A 19,551-nucleotide genomic window follows, 5' to 3' on the forward strand; every position below is an offset into this window, starting at 1 on the left:
GATGCTTTATAAGCTTCATATGGCACTACTACTACCACTGATAATAATTTCAAATGTGCTGAGTAAAGTCAGTCTCTTAGTGACTATCTAATTAAATTCTTTTTAGACATTATTATTACAGTCTCATTACATCACTGTATAGACTTTTAATGAAATGTAGTCCTATCAGATATATGTTGTAAAATCTAATGCATGAAAATACATCAAAAATTAAGGCATACAATACTGGATTTCAGATGTATACCTTTATTACATCAGTTAGGTGGAAGATTATTAACTGATACAATAATGTACAGTAGTAGAAGTCTGTAAAACCTTGAATGTAATGACACACTATGGTTGTAGAACTGTACATTATTAAACTATTGGCACAAAACAGGAATGAAATATGCATAGATTACACAATTCATTTCATGTTAGTGACACAGACAGCAACACAAACACTACATTAAAATATGGGATAAAACTGAACACTGCATTAGGTTGCTTGCATCCTCAGTTCACTTATGCTGTCTGCTAACATTCCTTTAAAAGGCTGTTTTGAAGATCAAACATGATTACATAAAACAAATACTGGCTAAAACAAATAAAACAATAATACTAAAATAAAATCTGATTTTCTTTTTTTAAAGTAAGTAATTAAAAGTAAATTGGAACCTGAATGTGATATCTAAGGCACCTTAAACTTATGTATCTTCATATCAATTTTCAGCAGCAAACAGCCACACATGCTACTTTTTTGCAAAACTAAAAGGCCAAAATACTCCTCAAATTAAAATGAGCAAACTGAATTCACAATCTGTTTGATTAATTTCAATAAAACATACCAGAAGGTAAGAGGAGAGAGGCATATAAAACCTATCTAAAAATTCACTGTTGAAAATCATTACTGAACAAAATATTTCTATAAAGCTGAATAAAAAACTTTCTGAACAGCACACATGACATACATTATATATATTTACGTATATACATATACATATATATATATATATATATATATATATATATATATACACATACACTTTACAAACATGTGCATACAAACACACATACAAACAAGTGATTATGCATGTAGAGTAGTAGTATTTTGAACTACTTCCTACATATACTTCATTAAAGTGAAAATTTGTAATAAATTACGGCTGATCACCAATCACAATCAAAACCACTATCTATACTAAAGTCTAAAAAGACTGGTATCAAGTATAATCTATGAAAAACACCACCATTATTTTTACTTTTCTATCAAAGTATATTCAAAATAAAAATTTTTCATTATCATGTATTAGATAAAAATTATCAGGAAATACTGATATTCGTTTAAAATAAAAACACCATGCAAATAACACAGACATATAATTACTTAAGTAAGTAAATTTGCACAAGTGCAATGTTATGATAAATGTTCAGTTCATATCCTCAATACATATGTTTATGTCAAAAATCAGTATTTGTAAGCATTTCTGTATACTGAAAAATCAGTTGACATAATGAAATATTCTAGTCTTTGGGCTAATGAGTTGAAAAAGTCTCAAAATGTTATGCATACTGAAGTTCCTATCAATATACTAATATTCTTAAGGTTTAAAGACACAAAGACTATATACGAATTGTATTTCTCACTCATTGTGTTCAGCTACTATCTAAAACATTCAGAAACAGTTATATTTACACATTATGCCTCTACCCTCTTTCCCACAACTGTATGAGAAGAGATTGTGAAATGATCACTCCACTGTGAACGAGCTCAAACACACGCTTGTTTGGCAGTCCAACTTTGGCGGTCATCTCCATCCTTCACTGTCATTATGGGCATCAAGAGGCTGCTTACAGTACAGCTGTTGGAGGAGCAGGAGGAGAAGGATGAGAAGGATTTTTACACAGATGATATAAACATCTGAAGAAATGACAGTCACGTGGTTTTTAAAGTGATGAAATAGTGGCTACTGAAGTTTGGCAAAATCTATTATTCAAAGAAAATTTTATGAAATTAGACATGAAATTTTAACTATATTCAACAGTTCAAAAAATGGATTACAAATATTACACACTATACTGAACAATTGCTCGGTTCTTTCCGCGTTCGCAACACAAATTAATGATCTGGTATACAACATTTCTTGCGGTGATTGCGACTCGTCTTACCAAGGTTCGACGCGGTTTTCTCAATATTCGTGTAAATCAACACGAAGCCTCAGTTCGTGCTTCTCGTTCAGCAGCGTCAGAATTAGCCTTTCATGCCATTAACGAAAAACATACTTTTTTATTTAACGAGGCCAAAATACTTAACGTTCAACGTAATTATACGCGACTATTAATTGCAGAAACCGTTGAAATTAAATTACACAAGAATTCTGTTAATGTTCGGCGGCCATATTTGACCTCCGATGCATGGACCTTTACGCGCATGCGCGAAGACATATAATCACTATTTAAGTTGCAGGTTTAGCCTGATTCGGTAATTTTCATTCCTGTGATCACGACAGTCGGTCGAAAAGCACTGTCAGCTTCAGGAAGGAAAATCGTTTGAATATTTTCGTTAGATTCTTTTAATTGCGTTAATTTGAATTTTAATTGTTTTAAATTGATTATTTAATTATTTATATTTTACTTTAATGTACCGGTAAGTTGTCGATTTTTTCGTTTTTTCCGTTTTAATTTCTGGAGGGTATCATACGGAAGTGTTCTACGTACTATATTGAGGTAAACTCCTCTTATTAATTTACTAATGTAATTATTAATAAGTATTATTTAGTATCATTACATATTAACCTAAAAATATGAAGCAAATCACATGCATGCACAGATAGTCACACAACAAATAAAGTATGCTAAGAGTTAATCAGTCTATTATTAGATACAATTTTTTCTGAAATTGTACTTGAGTACTAAAATTGATATCTTAAATAAGCCTGTTAACAAACTCATATTGCTAAAATAATACTTTAACTGTACCTGAAGTTATATCACTATTTTTAAAACTTCTGTCGCAGCAACAACAATAATAAAAAAACTACAACTGAAGTATTATTGGAATTTTTGCAAATCCCAATAATACTGGATTTGCAAAAATTGGTCCACATAGTTTTATTTATTGCATGCAAAATAAATGTTAAACAAAGATTAGAGTAAATATTATAGTTTAGCTTCATTTATGAAACAAAATGTTCCATAATCTCTCTCTTGTCCAAGGCTCATATTGCATAACACCTGAACTGTTCTCTCCACCAGTACAAGTTTTATGACACCACATGTGGCATTTGTTGGATTTATTTTGTTAAATTCAAAGAATATTACATTAAAAAAGAAAAGCATCTTATTTTATAATATAGCTAGATATTTAGAAAAACACATATCATATTGGCTTCTATATTTGAAACTCCTCTACTTGAAAAATCAGCTTTGATGCAAGTATACCAAAATTTCTTAATCTGATATTTTAGTTGCTATAATTATAAGCAATACACCACAGAACTGCAAATTACCAAAGATATGCATCACACATGCAATTCATTACAACTTTTAACACTAGAGGAAAATTAAAGAAATGGAGTATCTGGATTTTGAAACCTATCCTATAATAAATTACTTCTATGGTTCAATCTCTTTAATTCTAACAAAATGAAAGATGCAAATCAAAAGTCAAACTACACAGAAAACATAATAAAATTCATTCTCAATTTGAATATATTTTAATTTTTAATTTTAATTATTTTAACATTCTGCATATTGCCATGCCTGCTGGAGAGTTAATAAGTAAATGTACATTTCCTTGATTTAGATTTTTATTTTTGAAAACTAAAGTAATAACATTCCTGTCTCCTGGGTACAGTGGAATTAGATAACTGAAGTAGTTTTTCAAAACTTAAGATTAGAGGTTTTATTTCATCATTCTGGCAGAGATTTAAGATTAATCCTCATGAAACCTATATCACACTACATTCTTGCTTTCTTTATCATTACAATATCAGATAATCAGACAGAAAAATTGAAATACTGTACCTATAAATTTTAATTACATTTCCTGCTATTATAAAGAAACTAAAGCCAAATTCTCATGTTATGGGAAAGTATACGGCTGAAATTCATGAACAAGATAAGAAGTCCTACATGTGTGAAACTGGCTAAAAATACTGTCATCCACTGAGTATTGTCAACAATTTTTCCATTATAGTACATTTAGAGTACTGCAGTACAAAACTTTGTAATTGCATTTTTCTGGTATGCTTGCAAATGTTTGATGTACTTTTTGTCTTCACACACACACTACATGTAACAACTCAAATCCCAGTGGATAGATTTGGATAAAGTTTCTATTTGAGCTTTTAAAAAGGATTTGCTAAGCCACCCCAAATTTAGTTAAAGTCAGGAAAATGTAAATTTGGCATTTTTTCCCCCTCCACTAAAATTTCAAATTATTTCTATGCATAAATATCAAATTATTTCTATGCATTGGATGTTTGACAGCAAGGAATTGTCAGACTGAAATAAAATTTTCAGAATTTGTACTCTTGCTCCTCATAAAGGTTTTAGGATCATTTTACCACCTACTCTCCTCTCCACAAAAATTTACATTAATTTTGGATGATCAAACAATACTAAAGAAGGAAAAGTCACTTGCCACCAAATTTACAGCATGTGTTTCGATGGTCCCTTTTTTAAGACCAATTATGATTCTATAGTATCCCCCTCAAATCTATATAAATGAATGTGTGATTATTCAAGAAGTTGGATAAACATTAAATTCTCACCACATTTTGTTAGTTCCTTTGGAGCTTTCATGGTCAATTTCATAGTCCCCGACCACACTTCCCCTACAAAAGCACGATAAATCTTAAAACAGCAACTCTGATTCTTTTCAAAATTTCAACACTTATTTGGAACATTGTTCCAGATCTTTGTACCAAATATGGTTATTGAATGTACTGGAACATGCAGCAGCCTAAAAAAATGAGGTGTCAAGGATGTCAAGGCCTCACAGAGCAAGCAAATACATGGACTGTGCTAGTTTTAATAAGAGTACAAACAGGTGCTTGTACATGTGTATGAACACTTATGCTAGGAGCATAGTAAATGTGAGGATATCTGAGACATGGTATCACTCAGACATAAGGGATGCAAAATTTCAATATAGACAGGATAGGAGTGGGGGAAGGAGTTATGCTATTGGAACATGCAGCAGCCTAAATGAATGATCAGTGCAAAGTTAAGTTTGTGTGGTGCGACACAAGCATTGGTAAGACAAAAATGAGAGAAGTGCATTATAAGCCTAATTATGATGAGTATAACAGAAATATAGGATGGACCAGTAAATCAGAATGTCTTATAATGTCTAATAACTTTAACATTCCAGATACTGACTGGACTGTGTGTGTGTGTGTGTGTGTTGATCATTCGCCCAGTAGCAAGACTTTTGTAGATTTATTGAATAAATGTTTTGTACTGCAGCACATTAGAGAGGCAATGAGAAAGCAATACTCTTGATCTGATTATTAGCAGCAACCCTTCCTACATTAAAAATCTACAGATAAAAGATCCACTAGGTGGCAGTGATTATAGTGTATTAATGTGGGATTTACATACAGATAAACTATTGTCGAAGGTAAGGGAAAGAGCTTTTGCTTTCATAAAGGTAACTATAGTGGTCACAGCCAGTTTTTAAATTCTATGCAATGGGATCAACTGTTACCAATAATTCTAAATGGGAAGTATTCAGAGACATTATATAAATATGAAGCTATAATCATAGAAGCTACTAGGCTTTTTATACCACTTGAGATATTGTTCAAAGCTTAGACCTAAATGAATGTCAGATGTACTGATGAGACCTGTGGCTGAGAAGAAGAATGCATAGGATGCATATAAATTATCAGGTGATACAGAGCCTTTGCCAGAATGGGAATTCCAGAAGTGCAGAAGGGTTTATACAGAATATGTATAAATTAGTGTACAATAAAGTCACAAAAGAGGTTAGACAAGCTAAGACAATTCATTAGAAGTCTCTGACAAAGAATGCAAAGATAAGCAGCAAAGAGTTCTTTACTTAAGCAAACACTAGAAGTAAGGAGATGAATCACATTGGTCCATTAGAATGTTTTTACTGTTGATGATCCTGCCTAGGTTTCTGACAAACTAAATAGTTATTTTGTATTTATATTTGCACAAGGGATTATTTAAGGTTGGTGATACCAGAGGTGTTTCAAATTCTAAGAGGGAGCTGAATGGTTTTGTGATAAGTTAGAGTAAAGTGGAAGCGAAATTGTTGAAACTAAACGTAAAAAGGAACCTGGGGTGGATGGGATCTTTCCAGTTATATTGAAGGAGGCAGGAAAAGAGGTAAACAAACCTCTAGGCTTAATTATGAAAGCATCCTTGATTTCAGAGGAGAACCACATGGACTGCAGATGTGCAAATGTTTCCCCAATTCACAAAGAGAGATCAAAAGGTGAAGTAAAATAATGGAGTCACTGGTTAAAGAAATAATGCAGAACCATCTGCATTATTTCTTTAACTAGTAATAATTTTTACATCATATACTTAGAATTCAAAAAAGATTCTTTTGCTTATCTTTGATACTGTTGTACATAAACGTCTGCTGACGAGGCTAGTAGGGGCCAGACATGTTCAAAGCCGCTAAGTGGATTTTTCTTATTTATTGATTTGAAATTATTGTTTTTTAAAACTTTTGATTTAAATTTAGTAGTATAGCATTATTTTGTGATTTTCTGATTAATTTGGTGTATTTATTCTTTACTCAGCCGTGAAATTGCATAAAAGAATCGGTAAGGGTATCCACGTGTTACAAGTCGCAACTCCGCTGAACGAGAAGTTTTTTAGCCATATTTAGCCGCTTATTGAATATTTTTTACATCAAATTATTTTTTGTAAGTAGCTTATAGATCTAGTAAGGATCGTTAGTTTATTCTGAATTGAGACAGCGAGATTTGAAAGTTAATTAATACTTAAGTATCCATAGATTTACCGTTCGTAACTTCCCGCCTTTGTCTTTGTCATACGATTATTATATATTGAACCTAGATAGCATTAGTATAGTATAGGTTATAATATTTTTTGTGATCGGTAAAATCTATTAAACTTGTTGAACTTCGTTGGCATTTAAATTGTACTTTTAGCTAAATACATATACCGACCCAGATTACAAACGTAACATAATTAATTAATACATAACTGATACGGAAGTTATATAAAGGGAACTCGGAGATAATTAATACTTGACACTAAAAAATATATATCCCGTTATAACTGTATTGGGAGATAAGTTAGGGTTATAAACTGAAATTGAAATTTTATTTAAATTAAAAGAAATCATGACTCAGACCAGAGCAGCAAAACAAAAGGCTCAAGCTAATGGAAGTGCTGTGGCTCAGAGGAGAACTGAGGTGGGCAGTTGCCTTCTGAATCACAGCCTTTTAAAATGCACAGCTTGCATGTTTGTGGAGCATTCAGGTACGGGACATAATATTGCCATGGGGGATGTCTTTGTGTGTGTGCGATGCAAGGAGTGTATCGAAATCAGGCAACAACTCAGCGTTCTTATGGACCTATTGTTGTTGTTATTGTTTGTTATTTGGTTTTTAGGAGCATTAGCAACTAAGGCCATACTGCTCCAGGAATATGCGGTGGTCATTCCCTTGACCTTTCCGCATCCTCCGTATTTGGTGGTGACGGGCTCGAACCATGGTCTAATCAAGAAGCGTGTGCTACGCACTGCTGCTCCTTCCCACCTGGCTACAGAGGCGCCTATGGGCCTATATGAGAGCTTGAAGGACAGGGTGGATGCCCTCGAAGGAACTAAATTGAGGGGCCCATCAAGCTCTCAGCTGCCCACATCAACACCACAGCTTGCACTTGGTCATCGCGCAACACAGCGGCAACCCCCCAAGGCAGAATGCGCTGGTCCCAAAGGAACTAGTAGTTGTTGGTGACTCTATTGTCAGGGAAACGGGAAACATGCTTTGTAAAAAGGATAGGTGGAACAGGACCAGGGTATGTCTGCCAGGGGCAAAGGTTGATGACGTTGTACAGCAGATATCATCTTTTAACAAAAGGTGATATAGTTGTCCACGTTGGCACTAATGATATCAAGAGTAGGAGACCGGCACAATTGCTTAACAAGTACAGGTCACTGTTGAAAAAAAAGCCGTGAAATAGGGTTGAATTTGAAAGTGTCTGCAATTCTGCCCAGACACGATAGGAGGGAGTATATGATGAGAGCTTTGTCAATCAATTCGGCCCTGGAAAGATTGTGCAAGGCTCAAGGGGTAGAATTTTTTTCAGCCTGGACTGTACTTGTTAACAGGAGAGATTGCTTCTACAGGGATGGGATACACTTAAATAGAAAGGGTGCAAGAATATTTGCTGATGCTATCGAGGCAGTGTTAGGTGGGTCGGAAAACTGCTAGCTTGGGGGGAGACAAAGACGAATAGATTAACAGTAGCCACTGGCAGAGGTGAAAGAGACTCTTACACTGCTTCTATTGGAATGAGCAGAAGTCTAAAAAACAAGATGCAGGATATTTCAGAGACTGCTGGGAGTCATTGCGGTACAAGTAAACACATGGGTTGTGTTAGGGTAGCTAAGAATAGAAATAGGTGCATGTATAGTTGCGTGTACACCAATGCTAGGAGTTTAGTAAATAAATTTGATGAATTTGAGGTATTGCTCAAAACATCAAAGGCAGATATTGTTGGGATATCAGAGACGTGGTGTCACACAGATATAAGGAATGCAGAACTGGAATTTGGGGAGTACAACGTCTACAGAAAGGATAGACTGGATAGGAAGGGAGGAGGGGTTATGCTATTAGTTAAGAAATACATAAAATCCAAGGAAATGAAGCAAGTGGACATCGCTGGACAGTGCAGTGTCGAGTCAGTTTGGTGTGACATAAGCATTGGGAGATCAAAATTGAGAGTAGGAGTGTGCTATAGGCCTAATGACTCTGATAAGTATAATAAGAAACTGTACAGTTTCTTATTATACTAATAAGAAATAGAGTGGGCCAGTAAATCAGAGAGTCTTATAATGGGATATTTTAATTTCCCAGATATTGACTGGAATTTGGGGGCTGGTCACTCACACACTAGCAAGGCTTTTGTAGATTTATTGGATGATTGTTTTCTACATCAGCATGTTCGGGAGGCAACTAGAGGGAGGAATACTCTTGATTTGATTATCAGCAGTGATTCTTCATGCATTAAGAATCTGCAGATAAATGAACCACTAGGTGGCAGTGATCACAGTGTGCTGAAGTGGGATTTACTCAAAGAGGTAACTAGCATTAGGGGTAAAGGGAAGGGTTATTGCTTTCGTAAAGGCGACTACGATGGACTGAGACAGTATTTAAATTCTATACAGTGGGACCAACTGATGATGTTACCAACAGCAAATGCAAAATGGGAAGCATTCAAAGAACTTATCTTGGAAGCTACTAGGCTTTTCATACCAACTAAGAAATATTGTTCAAGGTTTAGGCCTAAATGGATGTCAGATGAACTAATGAGGCATATGGCAGAGAAGAAACATGCATGGGATACATACAAATTAACACATGGCACAGAAGACTATGATAGATACAAGTTGATCTGTAACGAAGTTACCAAGGAGGTTAGGCAGGCGAAGGCAGATTACGAGAAATCTTTGGCAAGGGATGCAAAGAAAAACAGCAAAGAGTTCTTTACTTATGTAAACTCTAGAAGGAAGAGGATGAATGAGATTAGTCCACTTGATATCGATGGGTCAACTGTTGATGATCCTGCTCAGGTAGCTAACAAACTAAATGAATATTTTGCATCGACATTCACGAGGAGTTATTTAGCGAGGGGGAAAGCCAGAGGTGTATTCAACTCTAGCAGTAAGCTAGAGAATCTTGTAATAACTGAGAATAAAGTGGAGGAGAAATTGTTGAAGATAAACACAAGAAAGGCACCCGGGGTGGATGGGATCTATCCAGTTATATTAAAGGAGGCAGCAGAGGAAGTAAGCAAACCCTTAGCCATAATTATGAGAGCTTCCTTGGACTCAGGGGAGGTACTCACAGACTGGAGATGTGCAAATGTGACCCCAATTCACAAAGGAGGATCAAAGGCTGACACAAGTAATTATAGACCTGTGAGTTTAACTTCTGTTTCGGAAAATTAATGGAGACACTAGTTAAAGAAGCACTGCAGGATCATTTAGACAAGACTTCAGTTATAGCTCGGACACAGCATGGTTTTGTTAAGGGGAAGTCTTGCTTGATCAATTTGATTGGACACTATGATGCAGTCACAAAGGAACTGGATGCAGGGAATAACTTTGATATTATATACTTGGATCTTAGAAAGGCTTTTGATACTGTTGCACATGGAAGACTGCTGCACAAATTGGAGCAGTGTGGCGTTGGAGGCAAATTGCTGCTGTGGATAAAGGGGTGGCTGAGGGGGAGAAGACAGAGAGTGGTAATCAATGGACACTGCTCGTCCTGGACTAATGTTATTAGTGGAGTCCCTCGGGGCTCAGTGTTGGGTCCATTATTGTTTTCAGTATTTATAAATGATATTGATGATGGTAAAGCAAGCTTAATGTCGAAGTTTGCAGACGATACAAAGGTAGGCAGGGTTGTCAAGGACACTACTGACACTATGCTGCTGCAACAGGATCTGGAAAGGTTGAGCAGATGGGCTGAGAGGTGGCAAATGAAGTTTAACACTGACAAATGTAAAGTACTACACATGGGAAACAGCAACCCCAGAGCAACGTATCAACCCTGTGGTACTACACTGACAGTGGTAGAGAATGAAAGGGACCTGGGGGTGGTTGTGCAGGCAGATATGAAGTTCTCTGAGCAGTGCAGACGAGCTGCAAGAGTAGCTCATGGTGTATTGTCAATGATATATAGGAATTTTTCTAGCAGGGATAAGGAGGTGATTATTCCCTTGTATAAGGCAATGGTGAGGCCACACCTAGAGTACCTCATTTCAAGAAGGATGTAGAGCTGCTGGAACGAGTACAGAGAATGGCAACAAGATTAGTGAATGGAACAAAGGGATGCTCTTACGAAGAAAGGGCTTAAGTTTTGCAAATTACAGTGTCTGGAGACTAGGCACCAGCGAGGTGATCTGATAGAGGTGTATAAAGCTTTGAATGGTTTGAGCATGCTCAATGCTGATGGGATTCTTCCTCTCGCTCAGAATAATCCCCTGAGAGGGCATAAATTCAAATTGAGGAAAGACAGATGTAGGATAGATGTGCGGAAATTTGCCTTTAGCCAGCAGGTGGTTGGTTGGTGGAACAGACTTCCATCCCTTGTCGTGGAAGTTGATAGCCTAAATAAGTTTAAGGCTCAGCTGGACAGGTATTTTGAACGAACAGAGGGGTGAAGTGGAAGTGTTTTTTTTTTTTTTTTTGGCTGATGCTGCATAAGCTTGCTTTCTTGCATCAAATGCCTCCACTAATGCTAATGCTAATGGGAATTCCAGAAGTGCAGAAGGGTTTATACAGAATATAAATTAGTGTACAATAAAGTCACAAAAGAGGTTAGACAAGCTAAGACAATTCATTAGAAGTCTCTGACAAAGAATGCAAAGATAAGCAGCAAAGAGTTCTTTACTTAAGCAAACACTAGAAGTAAGGAGATGAATCACATTGGTCCATTAGAATGTTTTTACTGTTGATGATCCTGCCTAGGTTTCTGACAAACTAAATAGTTATTTTGTATTTATATTTGCACAAGGGATTATTTAAGGTTGGTGATACCAGAGGTGTTTCAAATTCTAAGAGGGAGCTGAATGGTTTTGTGATAAGTTAGAGTAAAGTGGAAGCGAAATTGTTGAAACTAAACGTAAAAAGGGACCTGGGGTGGATGGGATCTTTCCAGTTATATTGAAGGAGGCAGGAAAAGAGGTAAACAAACCTCTAGGCTTAATTATGAAAGCATCCTTGAATTCAGAGGAGAACTATATGGACTGCAGATGTGCAAATGTTTCCCCAATTCACAAAGAGAGATCAAAAGGTGAAGTAAAATAATGGAGTCACTGGTTAAAGAAATAATGCAGAACCATCTGCATTATTTCTTTAACTAGTAATAATTTTTACATCATATACTTAGAATTCAAAAAAGATTCTTTTGCTTATCTTTGATACTGTTATACATAAAAGAATGCTGCACAAATTGGACCACTATGGCATTAAGTGCAAGTTACTGCTATGGCTAAAGGGATGATCAAATGGGAGAAGACAGAGGGTAGTTATCAATGGACACTGCTCTTCATGGACTGTTATTTGTGGAGTTCCCAAGGGTTCGGTGTTAGACCCATTGTTCTTTTCTGTATTTATTAATGATATTCATGAAGGTACACTGATGAGCCAAAACATTATGATCAGTGAGTCGTTATGCAAATCGAAGCAACTGCTGGTGAACTACAGCACATGTGCGGGTCGAGACAAGGTATAAAAAGCACCTGATACTGAGCTCCATTAATCAGTGTTACTCTTGTTCTTCAGATGGGAAAGGCAGCAGATTAAGTGAGTTTGACAAAAGCCAAACTGTAATGGCCAGACGACTGAGTCAGAGCATATCCGAAATAGCATGGCTGGTGGGGTGCCAATGGTCAGCCGTGGTTAGTACCTACCAAAAGTGGTCCGAGCAGGGGAAACCCACGAACCGCCGGCGAGGTGTTAGACGACCAGGGTTCATCAATGCTCGAGGATGGTACATGGCAACAGAAGGGCAACTGTGGTGCTACTCACCAGTAATCGGAATGCCTGGTGACAGAAGTAATGTGTCACAACACACAGTACATCAAACCCTGCTGAAAATGGGGTTGCATTGCCGCAGGCTGCTCCGAATGCCCATGCTAACCATGGTACACCGGCAACAGTGCCTAAAATCATCCATGTGCCACGCACATGGATGATTTTAGTCTAACACCTACCTAAACATCATTGCTGACCAGGTACACCCTTTCATGGCAATAGTCTTCCCCTCTGGCAGTGCCGTCTTTCAGCAGGATAATGTGTCGTGCCACCCGCCCGGACTGTTCAAGACTGGTTCGCGGAACATGAGGAAGACTTTCAGGTATTGCTCTGGCTTCCAATTTCCCAAGACATCAATCCCATCGAGCATCTGTGGTTTGTGTTGGAACAGCAACTCCGATCTGTGGCATCTCAACCACGGACCTTACAGGAGTTAAAGGATCTGCTGGTTGGTACCAGATACCACAAGACACATTTAGAAATCTTGTAGCATCCATGCCTCGCTGGGTACAAGCTGTTTTGGCTGCACTTGGAGAACCAACATCATATTAGGTAGGTGGTCATAATGTTTTGGCTCATCGGTGTATATATACAGTAGAGTGTCAGCTATCCTGAATAATTAATGTCAGACCTCTTCCAGATAGCAAAATTTTACGGATAATCGAATGCAAGGTAAAATTAAGTAAATTCTGTAATAATGTATTAAGCTAAAAGAAAAAGATTTTAAATGGCGTGAAAAAAATGAATTTATTTAATTAAAAACAATAATAATAATAACTTATACATAAAAATTTTCACATTTACATATGTATGTATATTTGGATAGTTTATTTTACTGAAAATTTTATGAGGAAAAAAATTTAAAGTAATTTTTTAAAATAATGTTCGATCGTTTTTTGTCTCATTTGTTGTGTCCTTATTTTTGCTGCTAAATCTCTTAAGCATTAATAATATCAATTTGATTATATCACATTCTTCCTGGTTTTTTCCCCATTTCAGTGCTGTTTCTTTTTTGTTGAATTTTACTGTAAAAAAACTGAGAAAAATAATATATCACACAGTTTCCGGTTGATATTATTCTTACTGAATCGGATCCTAAACTAAATATAATATGAAATGAAGAGAAGAACAAAATATGTCATGGAAAATTGGGTTCACAGAAGTGAATGACTAAACTCTATCACTCATGGTTTCTGAGAAAACCCATTAGCCCTAATCCAACATTTCACCAGATATACGACGTAAAAAACAGACAGAAATACTCTCATAGCATAATAAACATTTGTCCTAAATACTACCATTAATAAATAAAAAAAAAGAATAAGAAAAATCAAGCTTTCAAATTATCCTGGATAACTGGCATTCTACTGTATTATTATTTTATCTATTTATTTTCTGACTGGTGCAGCAGAAGCACGGAATTTCCTTGCACTATGTGGCTAATACTGAAATCTATGCCCCTATCACTGGTTGTTATCCCTTCAATTTCCTACATTCAGAATTTTAAAGTGCAGTAGAAGGATAAATTCAGAATCCTTGGGGATTCTGAATTTATGGCATATGTTCATAATTCAGGGCATACATTCCAGATTTTTTTTTTTTTTTTTTTTTTAAGGTTATGTATGCATATAGTTTCCAAGGTATTCAGCTATACTTTTTCCTTTTATTAGCTAATACAGTAGTTCTATCCTAATGATCTCCACAGGATGAGAAACATCCTCAATCATTAAGTCAAAATGTTAACCTGCACTGTCAGCTTGGTCCAGTGAATGACGTACCTACCTAAGAAATAAAGTTCACAGGTTCGAATATTGCCTTTTCTATGGGTGTTATAACTGTCCAAAAGTTTTTAATATGAGGTATAAAAAGTGCAATAAGATTTCAGCAATCAAAGTGCTTCAAAAAACTAAATACCTACTACAGCGGAGGTATTTAGTGTTTAAAGTTTTTATACGTTGCAAATACATCATAACAATGATATACAGTCCAAAAAATATTTAAACATAAAGAAATTGGCATATGGAATATATTGCATAAATCTAGTATGTACAGTCAACTACACAGTAGAATCAGTTTTCCGAGATAAAAATAAAATCCCGGATAATCTGAAAATATCGAAAAATGATCAGCAAAGTACCTAAAAATATGGCGATAGATAAAAAACAAAAAAACTTACCATGCACTACTCACATGTCCAATACAATGCTTGCATAGAATAATTTTCACAATATTTTTTTACAAGTTTTGTTTTTAACGTAATATTTTATATTTTAATTTTATGAAAAATAGGAGAGATAATTTCTGTATTTTCTGAGATTCACTCAGAAAATACAGAAGCATAGAAGATTGTTTTTTCCTTTTGCAACTTTTTTGACGAATGGCACTTCAAATATTTCTTAAAACCATTTATTCCGACAGAACACTATTGTCTTGCTGCTCCAAATAATCAAGTGCTTCTGTGTGGTTTAAAGCAACACTGTGGCTAATTTTTTGTGACAATTGTCTTCCTCTTCTTCAGCTTTACCATCATTATTTAGTGGTGGCATAGTAGTTGTTACATGATGTAAAATTTCTTCATCATTTAGTACTTCATGGCCAGCTAAATCTTTGTCAGAATTAAGCCAATCATGAATTGATTGCTCATCGACATCCCTTCATCCCCCCCCCCCAATTTGTTGCAAATTTCATAACGTTTCTGGTACCAGATCTTCACAGTTTTCTTCAAATCCCAGGAATCCTTCATCATTTCCCAGTAAAATTTTATGCTAAGACCTCTTTAAGGTTATCGTTTTTATTGATTTCCATGCTTCTGAAACTTTGTAAATTGTGTCCAATACAGTCAGATTTTTCCAAAATGTCAATAAATCACAATCATTATCTTCGATCAATTTGAGAGATAAATTTCTGCAATAAATTGTTTTCGTTTGTTGGATGATACCTTGATCCATAGGTTGAATTAAAGCTGTCAACATTGGGGAGTAAATATCTGATGAAAATATTTCCATCGTCTGATTATAGATGTTGTTGTTTGGTTTTTTAGGAGCATTAGCAACTAAGGCCATATTGCTCCGGGAATATGCGGTGGTCATTCCCTTGACCTTTCCGCATCCTCCGTATTTGGTGGTGATGGGCTCGAACCCCGGTCTAATCAAGAAGCGTGTGCTACGCACTGCTGCTCCTTCCCGCCTGGCTACGGAGGCGCCTTCTGATTATAGAATTTCTGCATTAGGATACTTGGTGTTTTGTCTAATAACAGGACAACTTTTTGCGGGGCAAGGCCAGTGACACCAGATGTTGGCACATTGAAGATGCAAATTTAGTTCTAAACCAACTGGAAAATATCTCTGTCTATCCAGACCGACACTGAATTTGATATTGAAATACTCAAGAAAGCCTTTTTTTTTTTTTTTTTTTTTCCATTCCAATTATGCAGTTTCAAAGAATGAGACCTGGCAGCATTAGTACAGCAAGGAACTGTCAATACTTGCTTTTGCATTTTATGTCATGGAGCTTTTATCTCGTTTCGTAAGCCAAAATTTTTGGTGTTAGACATTTCCAGTACAATCCTGTTTCACCAGCATTGTAAATTTGCTCTGGCACAAGTTCATTGGTTTCAATAAATTTTTGAAACTCACTGGTGAATTCTTGGGTACATCACTATTTAGTTTTTTGCCTTGAATAGCAATCTGATGAATGCCGTACCTCTGTTTAAACCGTGTCAACCACTCAGAAGAAGCATTAAAATCACCTTGCAATTTTAATTCATTGAAAAAATATTTTGCCTTGGCTGCACAAACTGCCCCAGAGACTGGAATGCTTTCTGCTCTTTGATGGGGTCCTGGGCTTTCTTGAGTATTTCAATGTCAGCCTGAATAGACAGAGATATTTTCCAGGTTGGCGTCTTGTCAGGGTCCTCGTATATAGACTGTTTCATCGTTTTTCTGATAATCATGCCTTAACACTATCAGATGTGGTTGCAAAATCTAATAGCTTTCCTTTATTTTTTAAAATGTCATGTATGGTTTGGTTACAAACATTATAATAGTTCATTAAAAATTTAACAAATGAACCGTTTTCAAACTTTTGATCAATTTCAAGTTTTTGTTCAATTAAAAGCACAACTTTTTTTTGCATTTACCCATCATTTTTGTGATTTCTAAACAAAAAAAAATTTACTATAAAAAATTTACACTTCTGACATAAATCTTTTTGCAGTGCGATGGAACTCAAAAACCATGCGGTGCACTAAAGCAAACCAAACATTTGTTCTCTTTCTATTGTTTTTATGAACAGTGGGTGTGAAGACAACAGGGGTTGCAGGATAATAGGTACATTCATCTCCCAATCACAACTTATAGCACCACTTATTTATTACTTGCAAAACATCTGTTTATACCTTTTCTATTTATTATTTGAATTTTACGATTTCTGGTGAATATTTTTTTTGGAGTCTTGAAATGTCCAAGTTAATCTGATCCCGGTAAATTGAGAGTCTGCTGTACATTAAAAAAGGTTCTGAATTTTTGAGATTCTACTGTAGGTGCCACTTGGCACATTTTGACTGTTTCTCATGATACCATTTGCAATTTCAACTGATGAATTAACTAATTTGGTGAAGGAATAATCTTTGTTGGGATTTCCAAGGAAATTATGTTACACATGCACACGACTTTAAAATAATGGTTTCATTTATAAATTAATTTTACTTCTCTAATAAGTTTCTAGTATCACTTACATAAATCACATTAGTTGAAAATAAACTAGAATACTTACACTTCTACTCAGCCACTCCCAAAATTGTTCCTCAGCTCACTCCTTTTTTTTGGCAGAATCAGCTTTTCCATTTTTGGCTGTGTCCACTTTGGCTGGTCCACTTGAATCACTTTTGCTGGCAGGAGTAAGAAGCCTGGCAATAGTGTCCCAGATACCTCCCAAAAAGAGAGCACAGAACAGATTCTCAAAAGGTAAGAATGGATCATGAATGCCCAAAAGAATGGATGACAACTTAAAGTAGACAAAGAAAATCACAATTCCAAAGTAGACTAATGCATGAGGAGCAGATATCAAGTCAGTCTTCTTATCCAAAACAAAAATGATAGATGCGGCAATACAAGCTTTTGTTGGGCTAAAAGATAAAAAAAAACACAGATGAGTCATTTATCATATAATAATAAAAGAATTATGGTAACACGTTTCAAAAAAAATAAAAGAAAAAAAAAAAAAATATATATATATATATTACATGCATATGTAAAGAGAGAAGTAATAAAATTCTGTTTAATAATCACACAAAAGAAAAGGTGACTACGGTGGTCTGAGACAGCATTTAAATTCTATATGGTGGGATCAACTGAAGATGTTACCAACAGCAAATTCAAAATGTGAAACATTCAAAGAATTCATCTTGGAAGCTACTAGGTTTTTCATACCAACTAAGAAATATTGTTCAAGATTTAGGCCTAAATAGATGTCAGATGAACTAATTAGACAAGTGACAGAGAAGAAAAATTCATGGCATACATACAAAGTAACAGCTGACACAGAAGCCTATGATAGATAAGCTGGTCTGTAATCAAGTCACAAAGGAGGTTAGGCAAGCAAAGGCAGATTACAAGAAATCTTTGGCAAAGGATGCAAAGAAAAACAGCAAAGAGTTCTTTACTTATGTAAACTCTAGAAGGAAGGGGATGAATCAGATTGGTCCACTTGATATCAATGGTTCAACCATTGATGATCCTGCTCAGGTGGCACCTCCATATTCAGGTGGCTGGAGCAGCAGTGCACAGCACATGCTTCTTGATTAGACCAGGATTCCAGTCCATGACCACCAAATACGGAGGATGCGGAAATTTCAGGGAATGGCCACCGCATATCCCCGGAGCAATATGGCCTTAGTTGCTAATGCTCATAAAAACCAAATAACAAACAAACAACAACAAAACCTGCTCAGGTAGCTAACAAACTAAATGAATATTTTGCATCTACATTCACACATGAGGAGTTATTCGGGAAGGGGAATGCCAGAGGTATATTAAACCCTGGCAGTAAGCTAGACAATAATGTAATAACTGAGAGTAAAGTGGAGGAGAAATTGTTGAAGATATAAGAAAGGCACCTGGGGTGGATGGAATCTATCCAGTTATATTAAAGGAGGTGGCAAAGGATGTAAGCAAACCCTTAGCCATAATTATGAGAGCTTCCCTGGACTCAGGGGAGGTACCCATGGACTGGAGATGTGCAAATGTGACCCCAATTCACAAAGGAGGATCAAAAGGAGACAGTAATTACAGACCTGTTAGTTTACCTTCTGTTCCAGGGAAATTAATGGAGGCACTGGTTAACGAAGCATTGCAGGATCATCTAGACAAGACTTCAGTTATAGCTCGGACACAGCATGGGTTTGTTAAGGGGAAGTCTTGTCTGACCAATTTGATTGGATACTATGATGTAGTCACAAAGGAACTGGATGCAAAGAATAACTTTGATATCATATATTTGGATCTTAGATACTGTTCCACATGGAAGACTGCTGCACAAATTGGAGCAGTGTGGCATTGGAGGCAAATTGCTGCTATGGATAAAGGGATGGTTGAGTGGGAGAAGACAGAGAGTGGTAATCAATGGACACTGATCTTCGTGGACTTATGTTATTAGTTTAGTCTCTCAGGGTTCAGTGTTGGGTCCATTGTTGTTTTCTGTATTTATAAATGATACTGATGATGGTATATCAAGCTTAATATCCAAGTTTGCAGATAATACGAAGGTTGGCAGGGTTGTTAATACACTAATGA

The 19,551-nt window shown here is 35.9% G+C and overlaps 1 protein-coding gene across 1 annotated transcript in view; it reads right to left on the reverse strand.

The window, feature by feature from the left end:
• Positions 1-1,405: 1,405 nt before the first annotated feature.
• The window catches only part of LOC150086121 (trimeric intracellular cation channel type 1B.1), a 117,872-nt gene continuing 99,726 nt past the window's right edge, over positions 1,406-19,551 (reverse strand). The window contains exons 5-6 of the mRNA XM_090374394.1: positions 17,534-17,885; positions 1,406-1,966 (exon numbers count right to left, since the gene is read on the reverse strand). Coding sequence (XP_090230520.1) covers positions 17,570-17,885 — 316 coding nt within the window. The 3' untranslated portion in view covers positions 1,406-1,966; positions 17,534-17,569. The remainder of the gene's footprint in view (positions 1,967-17,533; positions 17,886-19,551) is intronic.

This window comes from Mastigoproctus giganteus, chromosome 5 (assembly GCF_048544385.1).
Source record: "Mastigoproctus giganteus isolate SK-2022 chromosome 5, ASM4854438v1, whole genome shotgun sequence".
NCBI lineage: Eukaryota > Metazoa > Arthropoda > Arachnida > Uropygi > Thelyphonidae > Mastigoproctus > Mastigoproctus giganteus.